At 53.4% G+C, this 14754-nt stretch overlaps 7 protein-coding genes across 7 annotated transcripts; 3 read left to right on the forward strand and 4 right to left on the reverse strand.

Annotated features, from left to right (window-relative positions):
• Positions 1 to 974: 974 nt before the first annotated feature.
• Positions 975 to 1517, reverse strand: CCOS01_07400 (uncharacterized protein; the record flags this gene model as incomplete). The annotated part of the gene is made up of 1 exon (XM_060455566.1): positions 975 to 1517. The coding sequence occupies one exon, from the start codon at positions 1515 to 1517 to the stop codon at positions 975 to 977; it is 543 nt and encodes a 180-aa protein (XP_060313458.1).
• A 2623-nt stretch (positions 1518 to 4140) lies between these two features.
• CCOS01_07401 (uncharacterized protein) lies at positions 4141 to 4320 on the forward strand (the record flags this gene model as incomplete). Its single annotated transcript, XM_060455567.1, has 1 exon — positions 4141 to 4320. One exon carries the CDS (start codon positions 4141 to 4143, stop codon positions 4318 to 4320), a length of 180 nt encoding a protein of 59 aa, XP_060313459.1.
• A 3023-nt stretch (positions 4321 to 7343) lies between these two features.
• Positions 7344 to 7520, reverse strand: CCOS01_07402 (uncharacterized protein; the record flags this gene model as incomplete). Its single annotated transcript, XM_060455568.1, has 1 exon — positions 7344 to 7520. One exon carries the CDS (start codon positions 7518 to 7520, stop codon positions 7344 to 7346), a length of 177 nt encoding a protein of 58 aa, XP_060313460.1.
• A 440-nt stretch (positions 7521 to 7960) lies between these two features.
• On the forward strand, positions 7961 to 9460 carry CCOS01_07403 (uncharacterized protein; the record flags this gene model as incomplete). The annotated part of the gene is made up of 1 exon (XM_060455569.1): positions 7961 to 9460. One exon carries the CDS (start codon positions 7961 to 7963, stop codon positions 9458 to 9460), a length of 1500 nt encoding a protein of 499 aa, XP_060313461.1.
• Positions 9461 to 11440: 1980 nt separating this feature from the next.
• On the reverse strand, positions 11441 to 12821 carry CCOS01_07404 (26S protease regulatory subunit 6B; the record flags this gene model as incomplete). Its single annotated transcript, XM_060455570.1, has 3 exons — positions 11441 to 12410; positions 12470 to 12568; positions 12625 to 12821. 3 exons carry the CDS (start codon positions 12819 to 12821, stop codon positions 11441 to 11443), a joined length of 1266 nt encoding a protein of 421 aa, XP_060313462.1.
• Positions 12822 to 12916: 95 nt separating this feature from the next.
• CCOS01_07405 (uncharacterized protein) lies at positions 12917 to 13240 on the reverse strand (the record flags this gene model as incomplete). The annotated part of the gene is made up of 1 exon (XM_060455571.1): positions 12917 to 13240. One exon carries the CDS (start codon positions 13238 to 13240, stop codon positions 12917 to 12919), a length of 324 nt encoding a protein of 107 aa, XP_060313463.1.
• Positions 13241 to 13687: 447 nt separating this feature from the next.
• On the forward strand, positions 13688 to 14324 carry CCOS01_07406 (uncharacterized protein; the record flags this gene model as incomplete). The annotated part of the gene is made up of 4 exons (XM_060455572.1): positions 13688 to 13874; positions 13991 to 14058; positions 14110 to 14152; positions 14209 to 14324. 4 exons carry the CDS (start codon positions 13688 to 13690, stop codon positions 14322 to 14324), a joined length of 414 nt encoding a protein of 137 aa, XP_060313464.1.
• Between the last annotated feature and the right edge of the window lie 430 nt (positions 14325 to 14754).

Below are 14754 nucleotides of genomic sequence, written 5' to 3' on the forward strand. Positions count from 1 at the left end.
TACTTGATGCGAGGTGCAGCGCAACTCATCACAAGTTACAAGTTACAGCGGTAGGGGGGTGGGCAGAAGAGACGAACCAGCAAATGAGTGGTCCTTTGGAAAACCCCAGATAATAATGTGCAGCTGGCGCACGGAAGCACGAGTTGGAGGGGGCAGCCGGCTGTTTCCTTTTGCTCGCTGCGGTTCAGCCAGCGCATGTGTAAGACAGTCGGCCAGCTTCCTTCAGCTTGCGTGCAACGCCTTGGAGGTCCAGTTCTGGGAATGATGATGTAGAGAATGCTACCGTCATGTGTAGGTTGACGTCCAGTCGCATGCGCCGTCAATTCCAGCGTGGTATGGGCCATCCAGAGATGTCTGTGCGTTTTCCTTCCCTCATGACTGGCATAGAACGGCGCCGGTACGCTCACCGAAGCGTGGGCCTGACACATGGTAGCGGCGCATTGAGAGCTGCAAGGTTGGACGGCCATACCGGCCAAAACGAGCATTTTTCCCGTTGAGGACCGAGAGCGAGTCGATCTCCTACGTAGTAGACCCCGGGCTGCCCAAATGCTGCCACGCGTGGTGGCTTATGCTACATCCCGCTACCGGCTGCTGCTCTGAAAAGCGAGTCTTTTCCAAGTCAATCATCATCGTGAGGGACTGGGGCCTGCTAGAAGATGGGCGAGCGCAAAAAAGGCCAAAGCGAGAGATGAGAGTAGAGCGGATTCCGATTGAAGCAGTGTTTGCGTGTGTATCCAAATTTTGTACCTGCTTGAAGTGTCCTGGTAGTGTAGACAATGGCAGTCTTTCGATGCCTACCACAAGTCTTTCTGGATCCTTAATTCCGGATCACGGACGACGCTTTCCGCGAGGGCCGGATCATACAGCTTGAGCTCAGTCAGGCTAAGCGCTTAAGCGTCGCGCAGGTTTTGTAACTTAGCCCTCGCCGCGGCGGGGCCACGGAAGCTTTCCCCAGACAACTGTAAGGACGAAAATCAAGGTCGGCGGAAGATTGGAGCGGTGGACATGACAGCAGAGGTGTGTGAGTGAATGTGTGTGTGTGGATGCAGGCTGAGGATGGTGTGGGTGAGATGAGTTGGCCCAACGGGCGGCAGTTGGGACCAGCAGCGAGGCTGTATTGGGACAAGAGGAGGGCAAGGCTCCATATGGCAGGGGTGTTCGGTCGTCAGGAGAGAGGCCACGATCTGTGATGCAGGTTGCGAGGTGTCTTGGATGAGTGGTGTTGAGGTGAGGTCAAGTTGAGCGGTGAGACGACGTGTAATGAGGGAGCGTAGAAGCATGTCAGAGAGACATTGGGGTGAGATCGAGTCGGGACAATTCCTGTCAATTGTCTGATGTTCTGATTTGTGGATAAGAGAAAGCATGAAGTCGAGATAAGCAGTCCAACTGTGACTTGTCCGGCAGCGCAGGTAAGGGGATCCGGGGAAAGGTAATTGCAGTGGACTGACAGCTGCGAAAGGCATGTGTCGAGTCTGAGCGTTGCTTTCCGACCAAGCGTAAGACTTCCTACGGTACATCTCTCGAGTGTTGCTGAATCTACTAAGCTTTCGCAGCGGTCTCTATTGTAATAGCCAGCAGTCGCGTGTGGATAAGATTTGGAGTAGTAGAGTGATTTGTGAAGAACCGGGAAGTGGTGATGTTGGAAAGACTAGAGAGAGTCCGGCCCGAAGCGACGGCGCAGCTCAGCTGAGCTGATGGATTGTCTGCCATGTAAGCCCGCCCCAAAGTAAGCGGTGACGAGGGGTATGAGGCTCCAATGCACGTCTACACCGCCGTAGCAGTATGCAGTATGACGGAGACTGCCAATATACGTAGAAAATGTGTCGTTTACTCTCCTAAGCTCAACGACACCACAAGTTTTCTTCTGTTCCCATGGGTGGCCCAAGTCTTGGTCCATGTTTGGCACGGTGAGAGACAGAGTCAGTCGGGACCAAGGACCAGGATACCGGTTCAACAATCACATGCTTGGCGTGGGTATTATATTCATACCCCAAAGATGATAGAGGATATTTGCCAAACAGGGGTTGATACTGGGATCAAATGACAGGTCCGGATCTGAGCGTGATGAGTGGAAACACAAAGGATCGCTATGCCGCCGTGCTGGCGAAAAGACTTGGGATGGCTGGATTGAGTTTGCAGGCCCCGGCGGAATCTTGTCGAGTTTCCGCAGTGTGTACGTAGACTATGAGTGTGTCGGACATGTTTTCGTCTGGTGTTTTTGATACGTGAAATCTCAATGTCCTTTTGCGGTCGAACGAGTCAAGGAAGAGGGCGCTAGTACATAATGCCGCCGGTAATGTTTCCGGAGCTGCGTAATTGAGCCAGGAAGAGACTCAGGAGAGACAAACGCCGCCCGTTGGGTCTTTGCTGGTAAGGGTTAGCGCTAGCCGCGTTGCAAGTTTGTAAGTGAAGAGTGAAAGGAAGACTTGCATGGCAGGCCGCAGACCAGCTTTGCGTTTCCTCCCTTATCCAAAATACGGGTAGCTAGCTAAGATCACGATGACAAGGCGATGCGGTCAGTCGTGCAAGTCGAGAGGCAGCAGTGACAACTGACAGCTTGGGGCTAAGCAGGGCTAAGGTAGGTCGAAGGGAATCAGGAAGTGCTAACCCGAGTGCTAGACCACCTTGGGCACATGTAGCTAAGGTAGGTAGTCTGGCTGTCATTCTCTGGCATTGGGTAAGGTGGATGTATCAAGGATCAGGATGAGGTATGGACCGAGAGACAGAGAGGCCAAGACAAGCTTGGCCGGTTCCCGGTCCCGAGGCGAGTTGTGACCGAAACACTTGAGTTTGGATAACTGAGATGTGCAGCGTGTAATGGAATGGAGCTGCAAGGTGAAGTCCTGTACAGTACCTAGTAAGGTTAGGTAAGGAAGGTATGGAAGGTAGCCGGACATCTGGGACCCTGCCTGCCTACCTTACATTACGCCTGCGCCTGCCGAACTTCGCTGCACCTGCTCGTTTGCATTCGCACCGCGGCACCGCTCTTGCACTTTGCACCGATGAAGCGGTGCTGGCGATCCGGTGGCGTCCAATGGCAGGCCCCAGTTGGGTCCATCAGGTTAAGATTGAGAATTTAGGAATGCGCAGATGCAAAGCTGTACCTTCCACGTGAGCTCTGAACCTGTCAGGTCTGGCTGAACGGAAGGGGCGAGTGACGAGGTCCTGGACCGCAGTCCGCAACTCCCTCCACCCCGTACCTTACCCAAGGTACCTTAAGTCTGTACGAGAAAGAGCCCCGCATTACCTCATCCCCTCCTTCCCGACTCTCACTCGTGCGAAACCAAACCCCAGACTGATGCGCAAACTCGACACTCGAGAGGGAAGGAGCCCTTTTGGGTGAGATGGGATCCTAATTTTCCATCGCGACGACAAGACAAAATTGACAAGGTCTCCCATTCTCTTCTCCTCACTTGCCCCGTTCATCTATCAAGACCCCTACGATATGCCGGAAGCAACTTTTGTGACTTTTGTTGTCTGGGGGCGGTCAGCAACTCAGCGTGCGCCTACGCCTGCCGCCTGCCTCGGTCGACGCCCAAGTACCCTGCATCTGAACACCCAGAAAGGGAAAAAGAAGGAAGAAAAAGAAAAAGTCCACCAGGAAACGACAGAAACACCGAGAGCCCAAACGGAACAAGCACCACAAGCCTCGATCCCCCTTTTCTGTGCCTACGAAGTACACTACTCGGCCGATGCCCGTGGCAGGACACCAAAGTTATTCGAGGTACTCCGTACTCCGTACCTCAACTCGTGTACGGATACAGCTCACGTTCGTTTTGCCAAGCAGCTATTTTCATCCACTTCACTCACTGCCGTCCTCGGTCCCGTCATCACCAAGTATCCACGGGGTATCCTCGCCCGCAAACCCCAAGCCAAATCGACTTTGTCTTCACCTCCATCTCCATCTTGAAAACAACTCTGCGAGCCATTCCGACCCTGTAGTGGAGCAGACCAGGACCTTGCCCGAAGCTTGAGAACTTTCAACTGCCTGCCTACATGGGGACGCAATTGACAACGTCACCAGAAAACCCGCCTTTTTTCGTTGCCCGTGCCATCGTCCTGCACCACTGCTTTGCACCTCACTCGCGGCCGTGCACCGTCCCTGGGCCCCCAGTCGAAAGTTCCAGCCCACCCGCTGGAATGCTTCTGGAAGATGTGGACAATTCTACCCCTCGTTTGAATTCCTTCCACTGCGCCAAGTCACATCCTAGCAAGCCTGCCATTCGCGGTCCAACTGGGTCTTTGCTTGCAGCCCTCCTGTCCGCTATTCACATCCGGCCGACAGGGATACTGCTTCTTTCCGATCAGGGGGGACACTGAGAGACTGGACTGCTACGGTGCTTCTCAGTCCAGTCAGCTGCTTGCGGTTGCGTCGGGTTTTGGCCCCCCCCCCCCCCGATTTTGTCGAGAAAGGAAGAGGAGAACAACAAGACAACCCCGGTTTCCCACCGTCGGGTCGGGCAACAAGAGACAAGAGGAAAAAGAAAGCTGAACCAGGTCAGGGATATTGGGCTCGGGATTTCTTGGAACGTCGAGAATCCCGAATACCTGCTCAGGAACCCGGGACGCAGAGAAAGCACTGTTCCCTACGAGGCTACAACCACCCATGACCGCAACGGAGAACGTGCGGAGTTTATTTGGCTCTGTTATGTATGTATGCTCTGCCCTACTATTGCTCGCCGCTCGTGGGGAGGTTTGCCCGACTTATTCGCGAATAGCTACGCCGTGAATTACTCCGGTACGGTACTCGGGATCCGTACACTGGGGACGGGGTTATTGTTGAATTTCTTTCATGACGACCGGCCGGGTAATCTGTCTCAAACCGCCTTGCGATTCATAATCGCGATTTTCGGAACTTGACCCTACCCTAGCGCCTGCAACCCCATTACCTTGCGGCCCGTATAATGCCTCAGTCAGTTTTGTCCCCTCCCCTCTCATTTTTGGATCAGAGACGTTTGACGGAGCAGTTGCACCACAACGGCGCATCTACCTACATGAGCGTCCGCAGCAGCTAACGTGCGGTCAAACCATGCTGGACATGCCTAGAAACGAATCAACCACTCGCAATTCCCGGCATGCCTTGGCCTCTGCGACCCCTACTCCGCCGCGAATCTCTTTTGGATGTTAGCGCACGGCTATAGAGCAACGCTTTACATACGAAGAATTCATTGTCTCCATTGAAACGTGCCCATTTCCCAGCAAGGCTTCAGAGTCCGTCCCCACTGGCACGCGACGATAAGACGGCTCAGACTTATTACACACAAAGTAAAGTGAGAAACAATGAACAGCAAACCATAGGAATTCGTCAAAGACTCAAAAAAGACTCAAGAATAGCTTAGATAGGCCGAGATTCCGTTAGCCACGGTGGGTCTTCCGAGTTCTAGAGCGAGTCAACAGCCCGGCCCCATTGTCCAGGTCGTCCCACGTCTTGGTCTTCTGGGCCCGGGTCTCTCGTCCATGGTATGGTGGTGTTTCCTCGTTGCCATGTCTTCGAGTCCCTGGTCATCGCCAGTACCCAATCGCAGTTGTGTCCGAGGTCCCAGTCCCGAGCTGTCGGCAGCGACCCAAGGCCAGGTACCGATCAACTACGGAAGATCATCTGAGTGGATGAAGCCCACGATAATCGTAGGAAAATATCCATCATCTACCTTATTGTGTATGTACGGTGTATGTCACGGGGGTTGTTTATTTTCCCTGATGTGCCCCGCACATGAAGAATCGCCTTGACTTTTTTCTCCCCCTCCCCCCTCCACAGGGCCACATTCATCCCACTCGATGAATGAAGAAGTATGTGATGTGGTAATAACTAGACTGAGCTTGCCGTGGCCGCCGACCCGTTGAGGTTCTCGTCCTCGTCTTTTTCTGGTGTCCAAAAACCATCTTCAGCCACTCAGCATTGAGTCATTACTAGTGCGCGTGTCATTGTCAACCACCATTCACAACCCCCCCATCGTTGATTAGACGTATCGAAAGTCCATCGCCTCTGTCAGGAATATCGGGTCAACACTGCTAGCATATGGGACTACGCAGTAGCTCAAGACATCGTTCACCATCTCCCGTCAGTCCCGCCGTTGGTTCCCATCGAGTCTGGCCACCAACTTCAGACTCAGACTGGGTTGCTTTACTGGCTAGCATCATCAACGACCAACCACACCAACTGTGAGCCGTCCCATCATTCTAGCCCAGTGGGCAAGACTGCAAAAGTCGCTGACACGTCCAACAGCATCGAAATCGCCCTGCATCGTGTCCCGCCGGGACTTCCCACCCTTCTCATACGACAACGAACCTGCGCTTTCCGGGAACCCCGCCCATCGTTGCTGCTTAGTCTGGGTCTGCGTCTTCTTAGCGTTCACGGCAACAGCTCTTTGAGAGGAGAGAAAGCAGATCACTTATTGTCTTCGTCCTCATCCTCACCAGTGAATAAGGTACCTTACCACCACTGTGTGTAGCCAGCGCAGTAAGTACCTTACCCTCCGGTGGTCGCTCGCTCTTTTCATCTCGGCACCTCATCGCAGTCGCACTTGCACTTACTTGCCTTTACCTTGGGGATCGTGGCTACTGCATCCGCACCACACACCTCTCTCACACCCACTTATTCACACACCCACTTTGGACTCGCCTCTGTCTCTCTTACACACTCATTCTCGTTTACTCTTTCAACTCACTCCTCACTCCTCACTTGCTATTCTTTTTCCTCACACGCATTCACACACACACACACACACACACACACACATACAGAGGAGGCACAAGGTGTGCGCGCACACACACGCAACTTATTATTGCCGTCTCATCCATACACCTTTTTTTCGAGAACCACCACTTTGATTTTCATTTTCCTGCTCCGACTCGCCGTCTTCAAGGCTTCCTCTTTCTAATCACTTCTCATTCTCTCAGCCTGCGATCCCGCCATCCCGCGTGGCACCAAAAAAAATCGCCCCCAAACGAAGATCAAAGTGCAACAACCGACCCTTGCTGGGGTTCCTTACGACTTCTTACAGACGACACAGCCTTTCTTTTCTCTTCCCCCCCTTCTGGGCCTGGGCGTTGATTGCGCTCATCTCTTCATTGGCGAAACACAATCACGACCCGGATTCGGCCTGGGGAGAGGGAGTACGTCATGACATCCATAGTAAGTCTGTCTTCTCTCTCAGAGTCTCTCCTTATTGCTGCGTTACACTGCCTCTTTATCTTTTCCCACCACCGGGAAAAAAGGGCCTGCCTACCCATTTCCCATGGACCATGACCACACACCCCGGCCAATCTGGATTGCAGCATTTCCTGCTGTCCCTGGCCGTCAAACCTGACCGACCGTCGTCATGTTATTGGAGAGAGCCGCTCGTTCACCGCCTCACCGCTTCCCGCATATCAGTGCACATCCCCATCCTCCTCGTCTTCCCCGTCGCTCCCAGACACTCAGACAAGCCCGACACGAGACACCGGCAATCAGGATAACATCCCCCACGACCGGGGCCCTGCCTGTTGCAACCGGCCTCACCTTGCCCAACTTCTCTACTCATCTCATCCCATCCTATCTACTCCCATGTCTCCATACGCCTCTACGGAGTACGGATACTCGTCCCCTAATTAGCCACCCCTCCATCTTGTCCTCCCCCATCATTTCCAATGCCCAATTCTTATTCACCACCACCCAGACCCCCTTTGAACTTCCCATAAGAAAGGGAGACTGCGCCGCCATGGCCTCTCCCATGCACCCTCGCCCTACTTTGCCTCTCACACGTATAATTCTACCCTCGGGCGCATGACACGACTCGCTCCCATATTCTCTCGTCTTCTCTCACCTCTGCGGCTGATATAAGCTGTTCCTATACCTCCTCGCGCCTTTCCTGGCATTGTCATGGCTACACTTCTTGCTTAATACTCCTTCCCCCTCCACCTTTGGCAGAGTATCTCTCTGTTGCCAAACACACCCAACTCCCCAGGCTGCTGTACTCTCACGATGCGTGTCCCGTCGTTTGAGCACACCTTCGCCACTCCTTGCGAACACCCTGCAACCATGAACCAACAATCACCAGATTCGCTGTCGCTAATGACCGGCCTCCAGCTATGTCTCGCTCACTACTGTGACCAACATGGTCCGACCCCGCTTATGGTCACCGAGGGCCTGCCAGTCCCATGCACAACATGCTTCGATGATGGCGCCGCTGGTTACGCCGATCAAGATCAGCTCCGAGCCCGGACCAGCGCCCCAGCACCGGCTGGCTCTCTCAACCAGACCGTGGCCATGTCGGATGCGCTGCGCAAGATGCACCTTAACTCGCACCGCAGTTCGTCTCTACCTGCTTCCGAAGCCGAAAACCAGATCCAGCGCGCCGCCATGCTTCGCGCCTCTTCAGCAAACTCTACCACGAACTCGCCAGCTTCCCCTCTGTCGCCCTCCGCAATCGAGACCCCACCTGAAAGCCCCCGCCGGATATCGGAGCAGCAGCAGCCACGACGCGATTCGAGTTTTCGCCGAACCTACGACGACTACGTTACGAAGCGCGCCGGCCCTTGCGAGAATTGCGCGCTGACGCTACCGCAACGACAGGGCGGCAAGGATAAGAACGACTTGAAGGCTGAGCGTGGTCCCACATTGCGCACTCGCGCTCCTTACGCCAGGGTATACGGGCAGGCATCGCCGCCTACCTCTCAAGCATCTTCTGCTAGTGACACAGATGGAGAAAGCCAACCCGAACGAATGCACCGAAGGGCAACGGGCTCTACAACAACGCGATCGAGCATGTCATCGGGCAGGCATGTCGGCCACACACATTACCTCGACTACACCTCGACCCACGAACCTCTCATCCCAGCTTCCTTCTCGATAGTGCGATCCTCGTGTCTGCGAACCCTTTCACTGGAGACACTACCCCGCGCCCCGGCAAACCCAACACCTAGTGCATCGCCGCAGTCAAGCAACATGCCAGCCTTTGTCACGACACACAGCGCTGGGGCAGCAGCTTCTGGTGGTCCCATATTCTTCGGCGATCCAGTCAACGGCTACACAACAGCCTACATCTTTCGCATTCCAGATATGCATGCTCGCGGCCACAAGCGTGTGTATGCATTTCTGGCTCTTAGCACACACAAGGAGAGACTGGCGATGAAAACATTTGGTTTCATGGCTGCCGCTTTCCGTGATCTTGCTTCATGGATTCAGCAGTTGGCGGAAGCTGAGGCAGAGAAAGCTGCCGAAGCCAGCCCCCTTGGAGGCCCGCAACACCACAGCTCGTATCCGACGATGATCAAGCCTGAACGCGAAGGACAAGACCGTGGTGGCAGCAGCTTCCTCACGGGAGGTGGCGGCTTCTCAAGGAGAATGGGCGGTGGTCCCGGCGGTGTCTCACTCAAAGCTCGAGGCCTTGCTGAACTTGTCGGCATGCCCGACTTCTTTATTGAGCTGCATGCCAAGTTTGTGAAGCTTATGCTCGAACTTGGCGTTGCGCTGAGCTCTTAGGAGCTGTAACAGTTGCAGCACATATACGTTCACAACACAGAATCGCTGCCTTTGTTATTGACTTGGGCAGTAGAAGACGCGATTCGTATGAAACATACCAACATACAAATCACATACAACTATGATGCGGCGGGCTTAGGCCGGACCTCAGACACGGTAGCCAGAACCAAAGCAGTAATGGGTAATGATAATTCTAATCACCTTGCCCACTACTCGAAGAGAGAGGAGGGGAGGGGAGGAGAGTGATTGCAGCGGGACGACGGATATACCCCACAAATGAGATGGTTGGCATCTCATTTGCATTAGGACTTTTTGCATTAGCGAACGGCAGCATCGCTTCCTTATCCTTTTTTAAGCGGTTTTCACGACTAAGCAGGCAGGCTGGGCATGATTTTCATAGACTTTGGGATCCCTACTTTTTTTTTCACTTTCTAGCCATGGCTTCATGATTCACGGGTTTTTCTTCATGTTCTTCCTTTCCCCAGATTCCCCTCGAGAGTAGCGACATTAGACTTCACAACGGAAGCTTCCAGGCTCACGTCTGTGGTAAAAACAGACAACAGAGGGAAGGAAAAGAAAAAGGATAATGGGAAAAGGACAAACGGCAAACAAGGGGAAGAAGGGAAAAGATTTCCAATCAATAGATGGGGATTATCGGATCCGGAAAAGTACTTGGGAAAAGGGGTTTAGCAAAATTCAGAACTATCACCCTGATGAATTTACCATACTCTATTGACGATATCGTAATCCATTCTGACCTTGTTCATACTTGGTTTGCGACCTGTTTCATGAGAACAGTAACTCTAGAGAGGACTTCAATATATAACGGCAATCAGAGTAAGGTAAGTAGTTGCAGTATACTTTATACACAATTCATAATGGGAGGCAAAAAAACTACATGTAGGACGACGGATACGGTAATAAGATCGAGAAGGAAAGGTGATATGTGATGTAATGCTTTGTTCCTATCAAGTTACTTTTATCGAGTGGAACCTCCTCTCCCTCCCCTCCCTCCTTTCGATAAGGCAGGTTCTGTTCCGGCCAGCCATCCGATTTGAAGGAAACCTGACGTTCTCGGCTGATACCGAGTGGAGTCCCGGTGTGGGTGTGTGTGTGTGTGACGTTTCCCACCGCTCGCCCGCCGACTAATAACCAACGACCGGCCCTCTGATTTCTTCGTCTGGGGACAGTTCACATGGGCAAGTTCAGTTTTGAACACTTTTTTCCCTTGTTCAATGTGTCGGTTTTATGAATTTCTCTCCTTTTTTTCTCTTTTGCGCGTTTTCGTACCTCTCACATAGACGTAGACACACACCTATTTCTGCTTTTGAAAACAATATGAGCTAGGTAATCAAGTCATCGGCACCAAACTGGTAGTATGGCGCTTTTTTATATATTCCCCTTTGTATACTATGCCAAGCGGCTCACGCTCTGGGTTACGTCTTGGATAGGGTCTGTTTAATCTCACTCCAGCTTCTGTTTAATGAAACGTCTAGGTGCCATCTGAACTTCCGCTCTTCTGCTTCCAACAATCGTCGTAAGGGGTCGGAGGCAGCTGAATGTCGGTGTTAGAAGAGGCACATGTAGTTGAGATTCATGTCTTACAAACCCTGATTTATGAGATCCATAGAGCTGCATCGCATACTCAGGGGCCTCTGGTGATACTGGCGGAAATTTATAGACAAAGGGAAGCACTCCTTTAGGTCACGGTCACGAGCACGCATTTCCCAGCACACGAGTGAAATGGGTTTGAAAACCAGGTTGAAACATAGTGGCGGCAACGCAACTTCTTTATCGAGTGTATTGTATTGTACAACGCGACGCCAAGTCTCGCTCCCCGAAGCCTTGTAAAGTCTATCCCTTGCCTTCCCAGCCGTGCCCTTCATGACATTACATTGCCAGCCTGGCAGCGAGCTCTGTTCGTTCCCCCCACGATGCGCCGTTTCCGCCTGCGCCTTCTCCCTCGGAGAGAGCAGTCGCTTATTTGTAGAAATCAAACTTGTTCTCGTCGCTCGTGCCCTTGACCTGGCTTGAGTAGGCATCCTCCAAATCGCTCTGGATGATGTTGTAGCGGTTCTTCCGCACGGCACGAAGACCGGCCTCCTGCATGATGGCAGCGATGACGGCACCACTGAGAGGATCGTTGCGAACAATCAGGGAGTCCATGTCGACCTCGGGGGCCAAGCTCATCTTGCTGGCAATGGTGGAAAAAATGAGACGACGCTCGCGTCTGTCTCTCAAGCTAGGGAACTCGATCTTTCGGTCCAGACGACCGGGACGGAGAAGGGCGGGGTCGAGGGTGTCGGCTCTGTTCGTGGCCATGATGACCTTGACGTTGGCGGTCTGGTCGAAACCGTCCATCTGGTTCAGAAGCTCGAGCAAAATACGCTGAACTTCACGATCGGCACCAGTCTGCGCATCGAAACGTTTCGTCGCAATGGCGTCAATCTCGTCAATGAAGATGATGGCGGGGGCGTTCTCGCGGGCCATGCGGAAGACATCGCGAACCATACGAGGACCCTCACCGAGGTACTTCTGAACAAACTCGGAGCCAACAACACGAATGAAGTTCGCCGTCGTGGAGTTCGCCACAGCCTTTACCAGCATCGTCTTTCCTGTTCCCGGAGGACCGTAGAGCAAGACACCGCGAGGGGGATCGATACCAATCTGCTTGTAGAGGTCGAAGTGCGTCAATGGCAGCTCGACAGCCTCGCGGATCTCCTGCTTCTGCATGTCCAGACCACCAACATCGGCGTACGTCACATCGGGCTTCTCGTCGGCGCCAAGCATGGCAATGGACGAGTCGGCTTCGGGGGGGAGGATGTCGACGAGGGCGTTGGAGTGGCGGTGGAGGGCGACGGAGGAAGAGGGCTTGAGCTTCTCGCGGTCGAGGGTGGAAAGGATGCGCACGACATAATTCGAACCCGTGGATGACTGTACGATTCCGGTGCTATGATGAGTTAGCATTGTTGAGCTCGAAGCGGGAGCTGTCTGCGGGGGTCTGCATACTTCTGGTCGATGGCCTCCATAAACTGCCCAATCACCAAAGGAACACTCTGGATTCGCTTGATCTCCTCTTGAGCCCGGACAAGCTCGCGCTTCAGACTCCTACGCCAGCGGGTCAGCAAACCAGATGACACGCAGTGATCGTGCGAGTATCGAACCTCTGCTCATCCTTGATATACTCCTCCTGCAACTGGATATACTCCAGTTGTCTTTGCAGCTTCTTCAATGTGGCATAGTCGTCACCTCCCTCCGTCGCGATGCCCTCAAAGTTCTCAATACTAGGGATTGTTGAGGGAGCTGTCTTCTTGTGAGGGGCGACTTGGTTGGCCGGGTTTTCCACCAAGACGTCACCCATTGTGTCGGATATTTGATGGGTATTAAAGGCGTGGAGTAAGGGGTTTCGTTACTCGAGATGCCTCGAAGTTCGTAGAGGATGTGAGTTCGCGGAAACTAGGCGGTGTCGTTGATGATGGCAAGGTTGTTGATTTCAAGCTGGGTGGTGGTGGTGCTTGCTTGCTCGAGCTTGGCTGTAGGCGTCAATCGGATACGCATGCAGCGCAGCCTCTCAGCCCAGCCCAGCTTAGTCAGGAACCTGGTCGAAGCTCCAAGGTCACGTGCTGGTGGGATACTAGGCAGGCCCCCACTGGACACTCTCTGGTTGATTGATTGGCTCAGCAGATGACTTGGAGCAAGGCGAAGTGCCTGCATCACGCTGCCCAGACTGGAGGCAGCGACGACCTCCGATTGGCCTCGAGTGGGGACGCCTGCCCCCATGTACTGTGGAGACGGCACAAGATCCCTGCCATGATGATGTGAGGGTCTCTCCCGCAATTCCACTGTTAGAGTCGTCGGTGAGTGTCACCGTCGGTCCTTAGCACGGCCTGCTACTCCGGCACCTATCTCTTATCAACCCCCCCATGGGATGATGTGTTCACCGGCCGGGTGCCTCGTTGGGCCTTCGTCCAGCAAGCCGACCTAGCACTGTACAGTCACAGGCACTCCTTCTCTCCATTCTCGTACCTTTAATCCCACTTCTGACTCCTTCAACATCTGCTTCACTTTGACGCTGCACTGCTTCTCTACCATACATGACCTGCCTTCCGGTGTGCGTTCTCTCGTGCTTCTCCTCGATCTCTCTGACTGCTTTCAATCACTCTTGAACTTTATCGTCTCATCTTGCTTGGGGTCTTCCCTCTGTTCCCCTCCGAAACTACATACATCATGTCGTCGTCAATTGCAATCCCGATGACCCCGTCGTCGGCCAACACATATCACCACCACCAGTCACCCCAGGTCCGGGGTGCTGCTAGCTCTTCCTCGTCGACATACTCCAGTTCACCTCAAACATCTTCCCCGACTTCCGTTCAGAAGCGAAAGATGGTCCATGAACGTCGTCCTAGCCTTCTCAGTAAGTCATCCCACTTTACTCTGAAGCTACACAGCCCGGGCCTGCAGCCTTGCCCGACATGCCTGTCTCGGACTCTGTACATGTCAACTTGGGACCTTTGCTCACGTCACGGGCAGGCTCCGCCTTGTCGAAGCAGGAAAGCACCGTTATCAACATCGGCGAACCAAACGGAACTCCCCGCCTTGTAAGACCACTATAGTCCTCCTCAGGGAACGAATGCTAACAGGCCATCCAGATCACCTACCTCTCCTCGAGCCAGGGCTTTGCGTGGAACCCAGGTGAGTAAAGGTTGTCCCGGTCTCTCCTCCCATTGCTTGCTGACCACTTTGTTCAGAGATCTTCCTGCCGTCGTATGTCGATTGTGACTACACCCCGCTCGAGAATCGACGGGAGCCCGTACACGAGATTGTCCTTAGCGACGAGGAGATCAACAACATGTTTCCCCAATAACGGCGTCCCTCAGAGACGGCCATGACGCTACACATGAACAACTACGTCCTGAGCGCTTAGACCGACGATTCTCACGAGATACATTTTCTTTCCACATCACGGCGTCCGGCCACGACCTGTACCCCCTCGGACTCTTTTTTATCATTTTATCAGACTGCTTTACGAACGAACCACCAAGGCAAATGGGCCCATGTTCGATCCGGATACGAACGTGCATGGGAGTACACCAAGTGGAAACACAGTACAAGTCGCATTTCCTTCTCGACATCGAGGAGCTATTAGTGACACCGGCCTTTGGGAATTATCGGGGGAGTTGGGATCGTTTTGGCGAGACGGGTTTCATTGTCTCAAGTTACATTTCTTATCTGTTTGTTGCCGTTTGCTTTTCTTTTGGATTGGGGCGTTCCATGGGATTGCAAGCACATACCCT

This window comes from Colletotrichum costaricense, assembly GCF_030867565.1.
Source record: "Colletotrichum costaricense strain IMI 309622 chromosome Unknown Scaffold_7.1, whole genome shotgun sequence".
NCBI lineage: Eukaryota > Fungi > Ascomycota > Sordariomycetes > Glomerellales > Glomerellaceae > Colletotrichum > Colletotrichum costaricense.